The sequence below is a fragment of the Telopea speciosissima genome, chromosome 1 (genome assembly GCF_018873765.1).
Source record: "Telopea speciosissima isolate NSW1024214 ecotype Mountain lineage chromosome 1, Tspe_v1, whole genome shotgun sequence".
NCBI classification, from domain to species: Eukaryota; Viridiplantae; Streptophyta; class Magnoliopsida; order Proteales; family Proteaceae; genus Telopea; species Telopea speciosissima.
Genome location: NC_057916.1, coordinates 55378929 through 55398566, shown reverse-complemented (window position 1 = coordinate 55398566; position 19638 = coordinate 55378929). Strand labels below are relative to the sequence as shown.

Sequence of the window (19638 nt, the reverse complement as noted above, 5' to 3'; positions counted from 1 at the left end):
CATTTGGAAATCATTTTCAGACTCACAGTATGTGGGTACTGCTTTGTTTAACTGTTTCCAATCAAAAAGGTGTCGTTTCTTTCATGACCGATCAGCTTATAAGCATGAGACAGATGACCAACATAGAACATTCCGTTTGTTGAACACATACGCGCCAAACAATGGTTGAAGAGAGGAAAAAGCCTCATTCCAATTAAAGGAGAGGTGGTGTATGAAAATAAGACCGATCAAGAGCATGTCACAAACACATTGAACTCTAGACCTTCGATCCCGTTCAAAGGGTTTGTGAGGGGCACTGTTTATACCCTATTTTTGGTCTATTTTGGTCAATAAAAAAATAGACCGAAATCTATTTCCACTAAGACTAACTTGTTAGTCAATGACTGGAAAACGATCAGTGACTGATAAAACAGTCATTAAAAGGTCAATGACCGAAAACAGCTAGTGATTGAAAACGGTCAAAGATTGATTGATTGGCAGTGACTGATAAACGGTCACCAGGGTGGTTATAGCCAATTTCAAATAATTGGGAATTGTAAAACTACTTGATAACTACAGAAACCATCAAAACTGCCAAGGATGCCTGAGAAATTCAAAACAAAGGAAGGACATCCAACAAATCAATCAAACAAGTCTTTTGTCTTTTATCTTTTATTTTTCATTTTTAGGAATAGTGTAATGTAGATTTTCACCCATTACATCAAGTTGCAAGCTTCAACAGTTCGTGGTTGGGAGAGTTGTGAAGACTTCAACAAATTCTTTTCTATGTTGTTAGCAATTTGGTCGTAGAGTAGTGATAGTGTAAATACCAAGTTATAAGCCTCATCAGTTTCGGATTTGGCAAGTTGTAATGACTTCAACAGATGCGTTCTATAAAGTAAGTAATTTGATTTCTTCTTCTACTTCTTGGCATTGCAATCTTTGCATTTTTAAAAGTCGTTGGATTACCAAGACACTGATAGAATCCATCACCGCCTGGAATATGATCTTTATTAGTTTCCTCAGTCTGTAACGGTCTCCAGACCAGAAGGATTTTTGGAGGAAACAACTACAACATGAAACTGAAGATTCAGCACATATGTATGGGTATGGACAATAAGGACTCAATCAAGCTTAGCAGCATCTTCTAGGAGGATTCAGATGAAGAAGATCCCCTCTTCGAGTGGGTGAAGGATTGAAATACCTCTATATTGGATGAGCCTAGGAGAAGGCCCAACACCAAGATTATAGAACAATTGACTGCTGATGTCAACATGTTCATGTCACGTGAGGGCCACGTTCACTCACCAACACTAGGGCCATTTGAATCCTAAATTGGCTTGGGAGATGAGGAAGATGTCGATTGGTCGCATTCCACCACCACTCACAAACTGTCCCCATCTGCATTTGGTAATAATGATCTGGGTGATGATTGATGATGGGGATGATCCACTTGCAGCTTGGGGTAATATACTGAAGGGAGGTGGAGAGGACAAGGAACATCATACACAGACCGAAGAGCCCATCCGATTCACAGGGGAGACTCAGTTTGATCATGGCACACAGGATGTCAACCATGGTGCATGTCCCTCTCCAGCTTGTAGAAGTTACTTGAGAGGTCCACGCCAGTAGTTCAGAGCAAATGAGGAAGATAGCATGGATATAGACATTATGAGCTTGTCTAGCACTCTTGGCAGCCTGAGTATTGAGGTGATAGTGGATATGTTGTGTATGGGCAATGGTGTGGACCATCCTTTGCCCTAGAGTGCTCCAGTTCCAAGTATGGTAGGTATGGTGGGTATTGAGGGTATGATCATGGCACACAAGATGTCAACCATGGTGCATGTCCCTTTCCAGCTTGTAGAAGTTACTTGAGAGGTCCACGGCAGTAGTTCAGAGCAAATGAGGAAGATAGCATGGATATAGACATTATGAGCTTGTCTAGCACTCTTGGCAGTCTGAGTATTGAGGTGATAGTGGATATGTAGTGTATGGGCAATGGTGTGGACCATCCTTTGCCCTAGAGTGCTCCAGTTCCAAGTATGGTAGGTATGGTGGGTATTGAGGGTATAGCCAATATATCTCTTGTTCTTCATTCCCCACTGAGTCTGAGAGGCAGTCACACAGTGGGTCATGTTTTATGGAGAACTTCTCATACCCAGCATCCTAACCATATATTCCCACTCCACCAAGCAATTACGGTGGGTCCATATATGCACCTTCATGGCTCGATGATAGCTATCCTAGGTTGGGTTATCTTGCACATGTTGACGACTCCAGCGATGGTGCTCCTGTGAGGAGTTCGTGTCTCCTATAGGATGACATGGCCAGCATTTGTTATCAAGTCCGAGCAACAGTTCCATCTGTCCCATGGACAGTCTAGTGATTTGACCCTTCCTACAATAGTATGTGATATTGAGTTTTATGATTGTAACCTTATAATGTATTTATACTTTAAGTATCCATGATGACACTTTTTGACAATGTATTGCGGATTTGTAACATTAAATAGTTTCACACTTTGATAAATGTGTTAAGCTTTCTAATTTTATGATCTTTATTCCTAATGTTTATTTCAATTGTTTTGATTCAACGTTGTGTGTTCTATGCTAAATTATACGTAGAGTAGGTTATAAAAGAGAAATGATACAGTAGGCTACACTATACACTAGCAGCCTAGGATTCGAAGCCAAACTACCACTTTGGTTCCCCCCCCCCCTCCCCAATCTAATGATTTAAATGTGTAATCATGATAAAATAGAAACCCCTAAAGTTTCAGTGGAAAATTTCACTTTTTGGGCACCGAAATGGTCATTTCTGCATTTTCATAAAAAATGGACCAAATTTGTTGGGATTTGGCCATTTTGCCAAAACATTTCGGTTTCAGTAGGGACCAAAATACGAAATTCTGAGCCTTCTTTACTAAGCAGAACAAAAATTACTGATGTTATCAGATTTTGTTGCTTAAACAATATGGTAAGGAACTTATAGACCAAAACTGTAACCAAAACAAGGAATTGGATACGAGGGATGCGAGTTTCGCACACTCACTATTGAAAAAACTGAATTTTATTGTGTGATATTGATAAATTACGGTATATGTAGAGTTCCAATTATGTGCAACCTAGGTTTGTCTCACTCACCACCTAAATCTGTCAATACAATGATAAAATGCTTTAAGTATAATGATTAAGTATGGATTGAGGTCCTCTAGCCACCAGGAAAATATGCTAGGTAGAAATGTTATCCCTAGAAAGAAGGAAACTAAAATGACTCCTGGTCAACTTGGCTAAGTTACAAGCTGAAGGCTGCACATACCATGACTGCGCGTTGATTTATTGTAGCACAATCACCAAGAGCATAAACATTATCACACCCTTCGACTCTCAGCCATTCATCAGTTGCTAAAGCACGTCTTTTAGTCTGCATATAGAGTAACCTAAATTAACTGAGAAATCAAATAACAATGACAAAGACATAAATAACTTGAACAGAAACAGAGGAGATAGGAATGGGTTCAACGCATTGAACCTGGCCAATTTGTTCCATGAAGTCCCTAACAACAGGGCGGGTCCCAAGACCAGTAGACCAGACAACCAGTCCGTATGGTATAGTGGAAGTTTCTCCCTTGGACTTCACCTTCACAGTAACAGCCCTATCAGAAACACCTGTGACTCGGCATCCTGTTTGCACTTCAATACCATCTCTTTGAAACTTCTGTTCAGCAAATGAACTAATTCTCTGATCATACCTACAGGAACCAAAAATATATAAGATTTTTCTGAGTGCCAAAGCTGTGAACTTCCTTTTCTAGTTACCACACAGTGATGGTATCATGCAGAGTGGAGCTAGTACAACTGTCTCTAAGCATAAGCAATGCTTTTAACCTGGAATATAGGTTCACCTCACTAAAATGGCAGGTCTCTCCAAACCCAGTCATAGCGGTGGATTAGTTCCAGCCACCAATTTGACCATCTGGTGACCAACTTTCTGGCTTAAGATTGTTGGTGCAAATTCAGTCAGATTAGACAAACTGCTCAAAACCCTGGTTCTTGGGCAACCCTGCCAAGTCCAGGTTTCTAAAACATTGCTATCAAGTATGACGTTATAAAGATTCTTAAACCTCTACAAGTCCCAGTGTCCATTTGATGCATTGTAACATCATTAAAAACAGTAAGAAAACTGTACAACCTAATATAACATGAGCACTATGGCACTATATAATATTTTTTTTTATCCAATGGCCAGTTAATGAGTACTGTCTCAGGTTTCACTAACTAGAACACCACACAATAAGTCTTCCAAATCAAGTTTCAGAGTCCATGATCCTGCTTTAGCTAACTTACAAGAGTAACACAGAAAAGAGATTACAATTAAACCCAGGTCACCAACAAAAACATGAGAGGTGGGGTTCATTAGTAAAGTTGCAAGACTGCCTGGATTCTTAACTCCCACATAACTAGATATATGCACAAAGAAAGGATTTACTTTAATGCAGTCAATACATTAACAAGCACACGGTTCTGAGCATACAGTTTTTGCAAACTTGAACAGAAAACCATTCACATTTCTTGTCACGGCCCGCCCAACAAAGGCCCACGGGCCTAACTTGCCAGCCCATGGACTTGAACATTGGGCTAAGATCAAGACCATGACCTAGAACTCTCTACACTTGAAGGGAGTCTAGATATGTTCTAGAACCTCTAGAAGCAAGGATGGTTAAGAAAGTTTCTAGAGAAACCTTGTAGATAAGCTAAGGAAGGAGGAGACTTCTAGAGTTCTCCAAGAAGCTAGAATCCTCCGGTGGGAAGGTTCTAGTCTCCTAGGCTAGAAATTTCCTAGCCATTGGATAGATGACACATGTAAAGATCTTAGACATTCTTTGGAAACTTGGTTGCCTATAAATAGAGGTGGTCTCATTTGACCAAGGCACCAACCAACCACCCAATCACCAAGCAAGTGAGCATTCAAGCATTGTACTCAAAGTTTACTAGTGCAATACAAGTTCCATTCTTCCAAACTCTCTTGTGTTCTCTTCCCAAGTCCCTCAAGGAGTGAAGAAAGGCTGACTTAGTGCTAGTGTGAGTGCTAAGTGCCAACACGGTTGCTTAGAGAAGGCTAAGTCCGTGACATACTCCTCTGAATCAATCAATGAAATCAACACCAGTTTCTGACTCTTAATGCTAATAGGAGCAGTTATTAGCAAACATAATAAGCCAAAGGAAAAAGGAAGACCCTAAAGTAAAAAATCTAGACAAGCAAATAAAGATCTACATTTTACGGAGTTGTAAAATTCACCCAAAAAGCAGCTAGTCAAACAAACAAAGTGATTTATTTTTCTTCGATCCTCCTCTATTTCACTTAAAGCCGTTATAACAAATGACCTTTGTGAGAATATGCTGCTAAGTCTAATTACAATAATGAAATAGAACTATAAAGGGAAATAACAACTAAAGACCTATTCTACTTACAATTACAATTCAAATACTATCCCATGGTATACCATGCACCGTACCATTGTACACAGTTCAAAAACTAGCGAAATCTCAACCAGGACGAAATGAAATGGTACCTCGAATAAAAAAAATACCAAATCTCGGTTGAGATTTCGATTATCTCATGATATCTCGAGATATTGGTACATCTCACGAGACATCGAGATTCCCTTTTCAAATCACTTAGTAAAAAAGGCAGAAACTCGTTAGTCTCGGTCGAAATTTCAACCGAGACTAACAAGGCTGCTCTTTTGTGGTTTCTTTCTTCTGTTTTCTTCATTCTTCAAACTCCCTTTGCTGATTTGTGTACCGACCTTCGAATCTACGCCGGAAACACTTGGAGAACACAAGATTCAAACTTCTTAGCACATCTGTGAATCCTTTTCCACTATTTAGGTAAAACCATTTTCTCTAAAATTGTTTTTTTTTGAAAAATGCATGATCAATATATGTTTGTTTGGGATGAAATTAATATATGTCAAACACCGGAGGCCGATCTACAACTTCACGGTGTCAAAAAAATTTTTTTGGTATATATATTATTTTTTTATTTTTCTACTTCAAAATTTTGATTTTCCTACAACAAAAATCTAAAAATAATAGGGGTTATGTATATTGTATGGTGATCAATTAAATATATGTTAGACACCATTGACTGATCTACGGCCTCACGGTGTCGAAAATATTTTTCTGCCAATAATTAATTATTTTAATTTTTGAAAATTATGAAAATTATTTAAAAACTCAAAAAAAAGAAGGGAAAAATAGGGAAAAATATGAGGTTTTTGTTTTAAAATTAATGAAATATATGGAAGTAAATTCTACATTTATATTAATTGTTGCCCATTGCATATCATTTCGGTTTTGTTGTGCTAGGCCAATATTTATTTGAAAAATATTTTAAAAAATTGTTTTTAAATATGAGAAAAATATGAGGGTTAGGGGAAAAATACTAAATAGCTATATACTTGTTTTAGTGCTCTGAAACTAAAGGAATGGATGTGCTTCAGTGATTAAGGAATTGTCTTTTATTTATGCAATAGTAAACAAGTCTGATTATGGCGGACAGTGATAGACGACATAGCCAAAGGCAGGGGGTAGAGGCAGGGGGAGCAGAGACCACCCAGGTGCACTAGGGGTGACATTGCATGGTTGCACGGCACTCCAATTGATGGGGATAAAAGAAAAACACAATGCAATTACTATGACCATAAGTTTTTGGGAAGTGGGGCCACTAGACTCAAACAACATGTGGCTGGGAATTCTCCTGAAGTGGTCTCATGTCATATGGTCCCTGTTGAGGTATCTAGGCCCGTCAGTGAGTACATGAAGGGAGGGAGTGAGAGGAAGGCTCAGAGGGAGAAGGCAAGGGTAGACCTTGATGATGCAGTGAAGAGTACAACGGGAGGCTACAATGATGTTGCTTATGATGATGATGATGATAATGGTTAGTGATGATCCTGTCTATGTTCTTGATGATATAGAGACTGAGCAAGAGGCTAGGGATTGGAGATGGGCGACAAGGTTGAGCAGAGGCACTTATTACGAGGAGCAAGAGAGACAAAGAGTAGGTGGTAGTGGAGGAGCTGGTACCTCTAGAGCAGGTGCTAGTGGTAGTGGAGGAGCACGTACATCTAGAGCAGGTGGTAGGCAGCCTAGGGTGCCTAACCTAGAGATCACAGAGTACAAGGGCAGCTCTGCCTCCACCACCTCCAGTAGTACCACCACGAGTTGACCCCATACTCCAACAAGCACCTGGTGTTTATAGAAAGAAAGGCAACAAGCAACCAAAAATCAAGGGAGCACGGAAAATTCTGAAGGGGTGGTGAAGGAATCTATAGCTAAGTGGATATTATACAATACCATCCCAGCAAACACTGCACAAGGCCCCTTTTATCAGACTATGATAGATTCCATTGTTGAGGCTGGCCCAGGGTATAAGGGACCCACCCCACATGAGATCATGAATGTGTATTTGCCCCAACAGAAGAGAGAGCTTCAAGAATATATTAATAAAATGAGGGGGATGTGGGAGAGCTATGGGGTGACCATAATTTGTGATGGTTGGACTGGTCCTACAAGATAGTCCATCATCAACTTTATGGTGTATTGTGATGGGAGGCTAGTCTTTCTCAAGTTTGTGGATGCATCCAAGGAGAAAAAGGATGCAAAGTACATCTACAAACTGTTGAAGGACGTTGTAAATGATGTAGGAGTGGGGAATGTTGTCCAGATTGTAACGGACAACAGAAGCAACTACAAGAAGGCCGGTGAGAAGTTGATGCATAACAGTAAGTATCGGCTGTTTTGGATTCCTTGTGCTGCCCATTGTATAGACCTCATGTTGAAGGATATGAGAAAGATCAAATTGGTACAACATGTTATGGAAAAGGCAAGACAAATGACCAACTTTATTTACAACCACGGGTTTGCATTAAACCTCTTAAGGGAGAAATGTGGGGGTGACTTCGTAAGGCCGGGCATAACTAGATTCGCCACCAACTACATTACACTCAAGAGTATTGAGACAAGAAGTCCGGACTTAGATCTATGTTTGCTTCTGAAGACTGGTTTAACTGGAATGGGTCCAATACCCATGGTAGTAAGGAAGCACAAGCTACCATTGCATAGATGACTTTTGGTCAAAGTTGCATAAAGTGGTACAACTTTTGGACCTAGTGGTCAAGGTTTTGCACATAGTTGATTATGCTCTCAAGGGACCAACCATGCCACATCTATATGCTGCCATAGACTTGATGAATGATGGTGTTTACAATGCGAATCCACGAGGTAGCAAACACTTTCTCAAAATTATCAAGGAGCACTGGGAAAATCAACTTATGCATCCACTGCATAAGGCTGGTGCGTATAATTTTTTTTTTTTATACAAATACATCTTTTAAAGTTAATTTGAAAGATATATTACTAACTATTAACGCATTGACAATATGTAATCTCAATTTCCAGCATACTATTTGAACCCCAAGTACCAATACAATCATAGGCTTGGGTTGAATATTAGTCTTATTGAAGCAGTAAAGCAAGTAGTTGTCAAGTTGGAGCCTACTAGTAAAGTACAAGCTCTATGCAACAATGAGGTGAGTCTTATAATTCATTTGGAATTACCTCAATAAATACTAAATAGTAATGAGTCATTACTAATCTATTAAATATTTTCCAAAGTTCACCGCTCTTTGAATGTCAATTTCTGTCATCACCGCTCTCTGAAAGTTCACCGCTAACGGTCGACTCCCACCAACATCTCCCCAGGTAGCGGAGGCCGGTGAAGTCGTGCACAGGTAAGTATACCCCCAGTCTCCTCACCTCCTCCCAGCACTTCACCACTCTGATCTTCTCGTTTCCCTCTCACCGACCTCCTCTCCCTAAAGCCATCGACGGATTACCTCTGTACACACACCAATTCCATCGATTTCGTATACCCATCGTCTCTCTCCCGGACCCCACGCACATCAGTTTTCTACCACCCATAGCCTCTCTTGCTGACCTACCACCACAACCTAAACCAACACCGATCAATCTCTCTCTACTATACCCATCCTCTCCCTCTCCCAAATCGCCCTAAACCAACATCTCTATCCCCACTTACCTCGAACCCCCTAGATCTCTACCTACTATACCCATCCTCTCCATCCCTCTAACCGACAGAACTTGAAACGACATCTCTCCATCGATTTCTTCCCTTCATAGTCTCTCTCTCTCTCTCTCTCTGACCTCTCTCCCTACCCCCCAGATTTTCTCTTTGACCTCTCTTACCTCGACTCTCCCTCCCTCTCTCCTTGTCTGACCTCTCTTAGGTGTTTGGTTCCTCCACCAGCACCTGTGTCTCCTTAATCCCCGACAACTACCATTGACTCACCGACCCTGCGCGCGCTGCATTGGTACCTCTCTGCCTTGCAACATTCTGTTGGTAATTTTTGGGATAGGCAGGAAATTTCACTCATGTTGTATTTGGGTGATAATTTATCTTACTCTCTTTGTTTGCATACTGTTCTTTACACTACTGTACCCTTTTGGATTATCCCTACCATTGCCTTAGTAGGTGTTGCCTAATTGCTAGCTGAAGTGCTCTGTATCTTGCTGCATTTTGTGTACCTATACTTGGTGTTGTGTGATATTGCCTATACTTGCTGTATTGCATCTGTTTGCATATTGTTCTTTTACACTACTGTACTGTTCCTTTAGTGTATCATTGCTTTGCATTATCTATTCATGCTTATTGTTTTATACACTGTTGTATCCATTAGTATAGTGGGACTGACTGTGTAGTAGTCTCTGGTATTTTGGTTTGACTTGATTCTTGTGTACCTAATCTGTTTACCTGTACAATGTATTAAATAATCTTTGGTACGTTGTCCTATTAACCTTACTTTTAGTACTGCATCTATATATTATATCTGTCCTTTTTTGGTGCGTCAGGTAGGCAGCCGGCACTATATTATATCCAGCCAATCCCTTTTGCATGGATCATAATATTTTTCTTAATATATTTTGATTATCCATTATCTTTTCGTTTATCATGCCCTCTCATACTAATCTTGTTCGTAAGCATAGGATCAGATTTGCATCCTGGAACATCGGATCGCTGACAGGCATGAGTATGGAGCTGATAGATGTTATGCGGAGAAGAAGGATTAATGTTGCCTGCATTCAAGAAACGAGATGGAAGGGTCACAAAGTCAAGGCTTTAGATGACTTCAAACTATGGTACTTGGGAAATGAAAGCGGGAGAGGCGGAGTGGGCATAGTTATGGACAAAGACCTTAAGAATGAAGTAGTGGATGTTAAAAGATTTGGAGAGAGGATCTTATCTATCAAACCGGTGCTAGACAACGAGGTTATCAACATTGTAAGCGCCTACGCACCCCAGGCAGGGTTAGATGAGAATGTTAAAATACAATTCTGGGAACATATGGATGGTTTAGTGCAAGGTTTTGGCCAAGGAGAGAAAATTATTATCGGAGGTGACCTTAACAGACATGTGGGAAGAGATCGAAGAGGCTATGAAGAAGTTCACGGAGGATACGGGGTTGGGGAGAGGAATGAACAGAGGATCTCAGTGTTAGACTTTGCGATAGCATTTGATATGTGCATTGCAAATACCTTTTTTAAGAAGAGAGAAGAACATTTAGTTACTTACAAGAGTGGACAACATGCAAGCCAAATAGATTTCTTCCTAACTAGAAGGTCTGACAGACTTCTATGTAAGGATTGTAAGGTTATACCTGGAGAGAGCCTAACCACTCAACATCGACTGGTGGTCTTAGATATGTACCTTGGTGCAAGGCAACACAAGAAGGCGAATCAGGTTTGCCCTAAGATAAGATGGGGGCGGCTACAAGGAGTTCTCTTAGAGTCATTTACTGATAAAGTAGCTACACAAGGAAAGTGGGACTTTGAGGGGGATACCAATGAGATGTGGATTGAGATGGCGACTTGTATCAAAAAGGTTGCTAAAGAAGTGTTAGGGATCTCAAAGGGTATGTGTTTGGCCCCTAGAGAGACTTGGTGGTGGGATGACGAGGTCCAAGCAGCCATTAAGACTAAGAAAGATCGTTTTAAGACCTGGCAAAGGACTAGAGAAGCAGAGGATAAAGTAAGATATTATGCAGCTAGAAAAGAAGCTCGGATGATTGGGGGGAAAGCTAGAACGAAAAAATATGATGACCTCTATGAAAAACTTAATACAAAGGAAGGGAAAAATGAGATCTATCGGATAGCAAAAATAAGAGAAAGGAAGAACAGAGATCTAGACCATGTTAGATGCATTAAGAGTGATGATGGTAAAGTACTGATACGAGATGCAGAAATTTTGGAGAGATGGGGTGAATATTTTTACGACCTACTAAATGGAACTACCTTGACAGATAGGATGGATTCGAAAGTAGAGAGGAATAGTCTTGAAGCCAACTCATGTCATTGGCATCTACAAAGAGTTGGTGTGGCCGAAGTTAAAGAGGTCCTACAAAAAATGAAGGTAGGTAAAACATCGGAACCGGATGAGATCCCAATTAAAGTATGGAAGAGCTTAGGAGTACAGGGTGTATCTTGGCTAACCAAGCTATTCAACAAAATTTTGAGTACAAAGAAAATGCCAGATGAGTGGAGGAGAAGCACTGTAGTCCCGATTTATAAGAATAAAGGTGATATTCATAACTGCAATAACTATAGAGGCATAAAACTAATGAGTCATACCATGAAGCTATGGGAAAAAATCATTGAAGCCTACATAAGAAGAGAGACTGATATTTCAGAGAATCAATTTGGTTTTATGCCAGGGAGATCAACGACAGAAGCTATTTACTTGTTAAGGAGGCTTATGGAAATTTTTAGAGCCAATAAAAGGAACCTCCATATGATCTTTATAGACCTAGAAAAGGCCTATGACAGAGTCCCTAGAGAGCTTATTTGGCATGTCCTAAACAAGAGAATGAGCTCAAGTAACTATGTAAGTTTAATTAAGGACATGTATGAGGGCGTGATGACGAGTGTCAGAACTGCAGAGGGCCAAAGAAGTGAATTCCCAATTACAATTGGGCTACACCAAGGATCAGCTCTAAGCCCTTATCTATTTGCACTCATCATGGATGACTTAACCAGACACATTCAAGATGAGGTTCCTTCGTGTATGCTTTTCGCTGATGATATTGTTTTGATAGACGAGACAGTGGAAGGGATTAATGCAAAATTGGAATTATGGAGATCAAGCTTGGAATCAAGAGGGTTTAAGTTAAGCAGAACAAAGACAGAATATATGATGTGTAACTTCAGTCAGACCAGGAGGGGGATGAAGTGGTGAAACTTGAGGAGCAAGAGCTACCACAAAGTGAACGCTTTCGATACCTGGGGTCAATCATTAACAAAGAGGGTGATATAGAGGATGATGTTTCCCACAGAATTAAAGTAAGATGGATGAAGTGGAGAGGCGCATCGGGAGTGTTATGTGACAAACGCATGCCTATTAAACTTAAAGGAAAATTCTACAAGACAGTTATAAGACCAGCTATGACTTATGGGGCGGAATGTTGGGCAGTTAAGAAGAATAATATAAATAAGATGAGTGTAGCCGAGATGAGGATGTTGAGGTGGATGTGTGGCAAGACCAGGAGAGATAGAGTAAGGAACGATTGTATTAGAACTGGTTTGGGAGTTGCACCAATCCAAAACAAGCTCCGGGAGATCCGCCTACGGTGGTATGGTCATGTCCAACGGAGACCCATGGATGCACCAATAAGGAAAAGTGACCAGATTCAGCTTAATGGAGCTAAAAGGGGTAGGGGCAGGCCTAAGATGACTATTGGTGAAGTTGGAACAAAGGACATGCATATGGTAGGGCTTGACCCTAGTATGACTGCGGATAGAGTTGTTTGGAGGACAAGGATCCGTATAGCCGACCCTTTGTAGGGGGATGTTCCTAGGATGCTGCTTTGACTATTGCTTCGACTCCTACCTTTACTTATTTTCCTTTTTTCCTTTTTATCTCTCTTGCATCCTTTATTGGCTTAGCATCTATTGGATCCATGTAGCCGACCCCATTTAGTTGGGATAAGGCTATGGTTGTTGTTGTTGTTGTATAGTTGAAGATTTTTAGGGATGCATTGGGGAGTTTTGGAACCGATGCTGCAGAGCAAGGTCGGACACGCGGTGATACCGGTACTCATTGGTCATTACTCAATTCAATATTATTATTCTACCATTGTATGTATTGAAACTTTTAAAATGAATATAACATGTCTCTTTTATTGTAATGCAGCTGAATGATGGGTGTTGTATGGGGGTTCGGCAGATAATTTGAGGAAAATAGCAATCAAGGTTCTCTCCCAGACATGTTCTACATCTGGCTGTGAACGGAATTGGAGTACATTTTCTCTCATCCAATCCAAGAGGAGAAATAGATTGGGTTCTGAACGTCTATCTGACTTGGTGTATGTGCATTACAATTTGAGGTTGAAGATGCAATACATACGCATGGGACAAGAGGGTATTAGGGAAAATATCGATCTCGCCGATATTTTCCAGGTAGAGTCAGATGATGAAGATCCTATTGATGATTGGGTGAGGGATAGAGGTGAGCCAGTGTTAGATCAGCCTGGAGGTAGACCTGACCCCATGATAGCCGAACATATAGAAGCTGATGTGGATGAGTTCATTATTGAAGAGGATGAGGTACACGCACGGGACGCGTCACCCATACCGTTCCAGCCTACTAGTGGCAATATTGATGAAGAGGAAGAAGATTGGTCCGTGTCCTCTGGTGGCGGTGGTGGGACTCAGACTCGTACAGATGACGATGGTGTTGATGGTGGAGATGGTGATGATGGAGGTAATGGTGGTTAAGCATATGAGGGGACTCGAGTCCCGTATGTGGTAGGAGAGCAGCAAGAGCCGGTCCGATTCACCGGAGAAACACAGTTTGATCATGCCACACAAGATACAGACCACAGTGCACGTGCCCACACAATGGCCATACCAGCCACCTCGACCTACTCGAGACAGCGTCGTGGCCAGTCCCGTCCTCGTAGTACTAGTAGGCAGGCTGATCTTATGGACATTGATACCTTATTTGGCTCTGTTAGTGGATTGAGTATTGGCGATGGGGACAATAGATCGAGTGGGCATTTCCGTGCCCCATCTTTTCAGATAGAGAGCAGTCCATCTCCAACACAGTCAGAGTACAGTTCATCTCATTCACATCCACATGGCCAAGGGCAGTAGACTTGGGGGCAAGGTTCAAAATCCAGGTATCAAACTCGGGATCGGTCATGCTCGAAACTTTTCTGGATTGGGATCGGATCGGTCCAAATCGGTCAGGATCGGTCAAAAAACCCCCCTAAAATCATTTTTTTATAGATCGGGTCATGTATCGGCTAGAGTTTGTGGGTATTGTGATCTCGGGATCGGACCGGCCGATATTATCATAATCAGATTTGTGAAAACCACTGTAAATTTGAACTTTGGAACTTGTGTGATTTCAGGTTCCAGTTCTGTATCCATGGTTGCCTCGATGCTGTGGGCTGCATCAGTAGAGGATGCGGATCAACTTCTTAACACACCTATGGAGGATTCCAGGGAGTCTTCCCAACTTGCCATTCTGGAGTCTAAGGACCCTACTGGTACCTTGCACCAGAGCTACCTGTGTTGGATCTGCTGGCTTGACAACATGCAGAACCTTTCTATTTCCTAAACCTACTGTAAGTACTAATTATTCATATTATATATTGTATAATACTGATCAATTAGAGTTTATAGGGACAGAATAGTAATTTACCTCTGTGGGACCCGCATCCCCAATGGGGAATCTAGTTCCCAATAGTTACCCGTGTTGGGATTTCCCCTGATGTCATATGACATCATTTTATATTTAAAAGAAGATAACTAAGTAATTCTAATTAAAATCAATTTAGGAAAGTAATTTACAAAACAGATTTTAGTTAATTAGGCAAACATGCCTTGACTAAACCACTTATATATATAAACCTATTTTCACTATTCACAAATCTTAAGCAATTAGAATCGATCAGCCCTTAGAAGCTTGGAGAAGAAAATAGAAAAGAAGGAGAAAAGAGAAGAAGAAGAAGAAGGGAAGAGAGGACTACATGATGGGGCTTTGTTTCTCCACTAGAATTTGGAGCTTTGGGGCCTTCTTTGGAGTCCTTGCTGCATAAGACTAAGGCTGCCTTCTGTACTTAGGTAAGCTTTAAATCTGCTGTTCCCATCTTCTTCTCCTAATTTCTCTATCCCTAATTGAGTTTTACAACTAATTCTGCCATTAAACCTTAGCAATTATAGGTTTAATAGACCAAAACCTATCTTTTGACCCCTGAATTGGACACAATTGTGGTTCAGGCATTGAATTGAACTGTGTATTACATGCTGTCATTCAATTTAAAGCTGAACCATGAAATTTTATTAAACCCTAGGATAGTAACTATGATCAATTTGCCAAAACCCCCAAATTAGTTGTGATTTTTTAAATTAAACTATGAAATTGTGTTGACCCACCTTAGAATAGGATAAAAACCTGAAATTGAGCCTATGCATGTGAAGATCCATGCAATTGGAACAAAACCCCAAATCTGACTTGGCAGCTGGATTGAGTTGCAGGCCTAGGGGTGGTCGTCCAGCCCTCTGGCAGTCTGAATCCGGCTGCCCATTTTGGTGCCTTGGTTGGACTGGTTCCTTAGGGTTTGACCTAGGATTCTTCCTAAATCTAATATGTGATGCTTGTGTGTTAATTAGGGCTGTATATCCTGTTCTTTGTGTGAATTGTCTGGACTATTGGAGAATTGCTGGGTTAGACTAATCTATCATATCAAGTAAGGGAATTTTGACTTAATTTTGTGTGTTTATCGAATTAATTATCATTTGTTGAGTATGCCATGTCATGCATCATAAATATAACTCAGATCATGTAGTTTTATAGCTTTTAATTCTTTGCATTAGTTGCATGTGAATTAGGATGCATCGGCATGCTGCATTACATTGATACTTTACTTTGGAACTGTACGAATGATGATGATGTACTGGTTAACTTACAATTACTCTATTTGATACATATGCCATCATGTTAGACTGCATATGGTTAAGATTTACATTGCCCAATACTACGTCCCTTACCAACAGAGGAAAGGTGTTGGATAACCCGTGGTAGGTCCGAAGGGATGATTCCGGAATGCCATTCAGTCCCATGTTACCGTAGAACACTCTGGTGTGGGAATAAACAGTAGGGTTAGTCACTGGGGGTCTGTTAGTGTCAAATGTATGATGCCTAAGCTGCCGGGTCTCCACTGTAGTAGAATGGTTTCGCTCGGGTGACCGACATCTGGTTATGTGTTTCCGGGACCAAGGCTAGCATTCTATTACAGTAATACTTATACCTCATGTGACTTAGTATCCATATTAGGAGCATGCTTATTTTAGGACATTCATCATGGACTATTTGTATGTGTTTGCAAGTTTTTCCTTAGTAGGCTCAGTGGAGCTCACCCCCGTGGATATCCCTATTTTTCAGATGATATTACTGCTGTTGTCACCGGTGTTTCTGTGGGAGTCTCTTCTGCTTTGGACACTCCTACAGCTCTTGGAGTTGATACTCCTCTCGTGGTGGAGCACGATGCCTTGTGCTCGTGTGATGACTGGGCATTCTCTTGAGCTGCCTGACAGACAGGCTACATCCTTCCCTTTTTATTATAACACTTTTGTATATAAACTTTTGTAGATAAGTCTTTTGGTTGTGGGTTACAGTAATGAGTAGTCTTGTAACTCAGTTTCACTTAATATATACATATCAGCTTATCACTAGCTTTCCTTACTACTGTCTTAATGCTATATTTAATTGCTTCCGCTGCATTTAAATTCTGTATTTGTGAAGATGATTGTCAATAGGGTACTGCACTTACAATCCTAGTGGGTTGGTTGAATGTCAGAGACATCCAGTCACACTTGGCCCTTATAAACTGGGCCGGGTGTGACAAGATTGGTCAAAATCGATTGGTATCGGTCAGTATCGATCGGTATCAGTCAAGATAATATAAAAAACTAAAAAAAACTTAAAAACTTAAAAAAAAAAAATCAGTTGGATCGGTCAAGGATCGGATCGGATCGGATCGGCCGATCCAATCAACAATCCAGTCAAACCTTGTTGTACCAGTCAAATCTTGGGATCGGCCTCGACCGATACTGATACCGATCCGATCCGGCCAATAGGGACGTAGTGGATCATCTTTCGTGGATGACATCTTTTCCTACCCAACCCACCAACCGTACGCGTGCATGCTCCCAAAGGTGTCATATCATAGTGGATCAGTGGGTAGTACTTCTTCACAGTTTGGTGACCCATATCCTAGGAACTTGTGAATCTTCCTCCAAGGAAAAAACCAGTTGGATGTAAATGGGTCTTTGTGGTTAAACAGAAGGCCGATGGTTCTGTGGATCGATATAAGGCACGTCTGGTTGCAAAGGGGTTCACTCAGACTTATGGAGTTGATTATCAGGAGACCTTTGCACCCGTGGCAAAGCTCAACACCGTCAGGGTGCTATTATCCTGTGCTGCAAATCTTGGATGGGATCTTCAGCAGTTAGATGTCAAAAATACCTTCCTCCATGGAGAGCTTGAGGAGGAGGTATACATGGACATTCCACCAAGATTCTCTAATGACAGGACTAAGGACAAGGTTTGTAAATTGAAGCGTGCCCTTTATGGTTTAAAGCAGTCACTTAGGGCTTGGTTTGGCAAATTTCATAAGGCTATGATCTCAGCAGGTTACAAGCAAAGCAATGCTGATCACACGTTGTTTATCAGAGGACTTGGTAACAAGGTTACTCTTCTCATAGTCTATGTGGATGATATTGTGGTCACCGGTAATGATGATGCTGCAATTAGGGATTTGAAAATTCTTCTTGGCCGTGAGTTTGAGGTCAAAGATCTTGGTTCCCTAAAATATTTTCTAGGGATATAAGTTGCTCGATCTTCAAAGGGCATCTTTCTTTCCCAAAGAAAATATGTCCTTGATCTATTGACTGAGACAGGGCTGCTTGGCTGTCATCCTTCAGATACTCCTATGGAAGCTACTACAAAACCTAGGGAGAAAGAGGGTGAACCTGTTGACAAGGGTGCTTATCAACGGTTAGTGGGCAAACTAATCTACCTTTCTCACACACGTCCTGACATTGCAGTTGCTGTAAGTTTGGTGAGTCAGTTCATGCATGATCCCTATTCCTCTCATCTGGATGCGGTCCGTCGTATTTTGAGGTATTTGAAGTTGGCTCCAGGAAAGGGAATTCTTCTATCTTCCAATGGTCACTTGAAGATTGAAGCCTATACTGATGCCGATTGGGCTGGTTCCCCTGACAGGAAATCTATCTCTAGCTACTGTTCCTTTATGGGTGGGAACCTTGTCACATGGCGTAGCAAAAAGCAGAATGTTGTGGCAATGTCTAGTGCTGAATCCGAGTTCCGTGCGATGGCACAAGGCATTTGTGAACTTCTGTGGCTTAGAGGATTATTGCAGGATATCGGTGTTGCTGTCCATCTTCCTATGATGCCATTAGCATTGCTCATAACCCTGTCCAGCATGATCGTACTAAACACGTGGAGGTTGACCGACATTTCATCAAGGAGAAGCTTGAAGCTGGCCTCATTTGTGTTCCCTTTGTGAAGTCTACTGATCAACTAGCTGATGTGTTCACTAAGGCACTGAGTAGCAAGCTGTTTCATCCTATATTAGTCAAGTTAGGCATGCATGATATATATGCTCCAACTTGAGCGGGAGTGTTGAAATAGGTTACTTATCCCCTATCCGATTGGGGTAGCGATCCTAATTCTATTAGGACTGCTTCTAACCGATTGAGGAAGTACCCCTAGTTAGATTAGGATGTTTCCTCTTTATTCCCTTTTATTTTTCTCTTTTATTTTTCACCTTTTTTATTGTTTATCTCCCTCGGCCGAATCCTAGTTTGGTATTCCTAGTTGTACTAGGAATCCCTAATATGATTAGGACTGAGGTTGATTCCTATTTGTACTTGGATCTTTATCATTCTACTTAATATAAATACAAGGCCTGTGTGATCTAAGGATCTACAGAGTCTTACATCATGTAGAGATAATTGAATTAGGGTAAGACTCTGTAGATCCTTAGATCACACAGGCCTTGTATTTATATTAAGTAGAATGATAAGGATCCAAGTACAAATAGCAATCAACCTCAGTCCTGATCATATTAGGGATTCCTAGTACAACTAGGAATACCAAACTAGGATTCGGTTGAGGGAGATGAACAATAAAAAAGGAGAAAAATAAAAGAGAAAAATAAAAGGGAATAAAGAGGAAACATCCTAATCTAACGAGGGGTACTTCCCCAATCGGTTAGGAATTACCCCAATCGGATAGGGGATAAGTAATCTATTTCAACAGTTACCTTCACCATGTTGATGATGCAATTTACATGGCCACTGTGGATGACTACACTCGTTCCTTCTCCCAGACTATGACGTGGCATTCATATGTCCTACAATCGGAGGACAATGCACGTCAGCTCCATCGGACTATGAGTGGGGTCGATCATGGACGGCGAAGTAATTATGATTACCTGGCATTCATTGGACCGTCGGCCCAAGATACATCTACTCCAAGATGTTTACAGTGGAA

At 41.0% G+C, this 19638-nt stretch overlaps 1 protein-coding gene across 1 annotated transcript in view; it reads right to left on the bottom strand.

The window, feature by feature from the left end:
- LOC122642561 (external alternative NAD(P)H-ubiquinone oxidoreductase B1, mitochondrial-like) overlaps positions 1 to 19638 on the bottom strand; it is a 121208-nt gene that overhangs the window by 24360 nt on the left and 77210 nt on the right. Inside the window, exons 5-6 of the mRNA XM_043836076.1 lie at positions 3511 to 3730; positions 3298 to 3402 (exon numbers count right to left, since the gene is read on the bottom strand). Of these exons, the coding sequence (XP_043692011.1) occupies positions 3298 to 3402; positions 3511 to 3730 (325 nt within the window). The remainder of the gene's footprint in view (positions 1 to 3297; positions 3403 to 3510; positions 3731 to 19638) is intronic.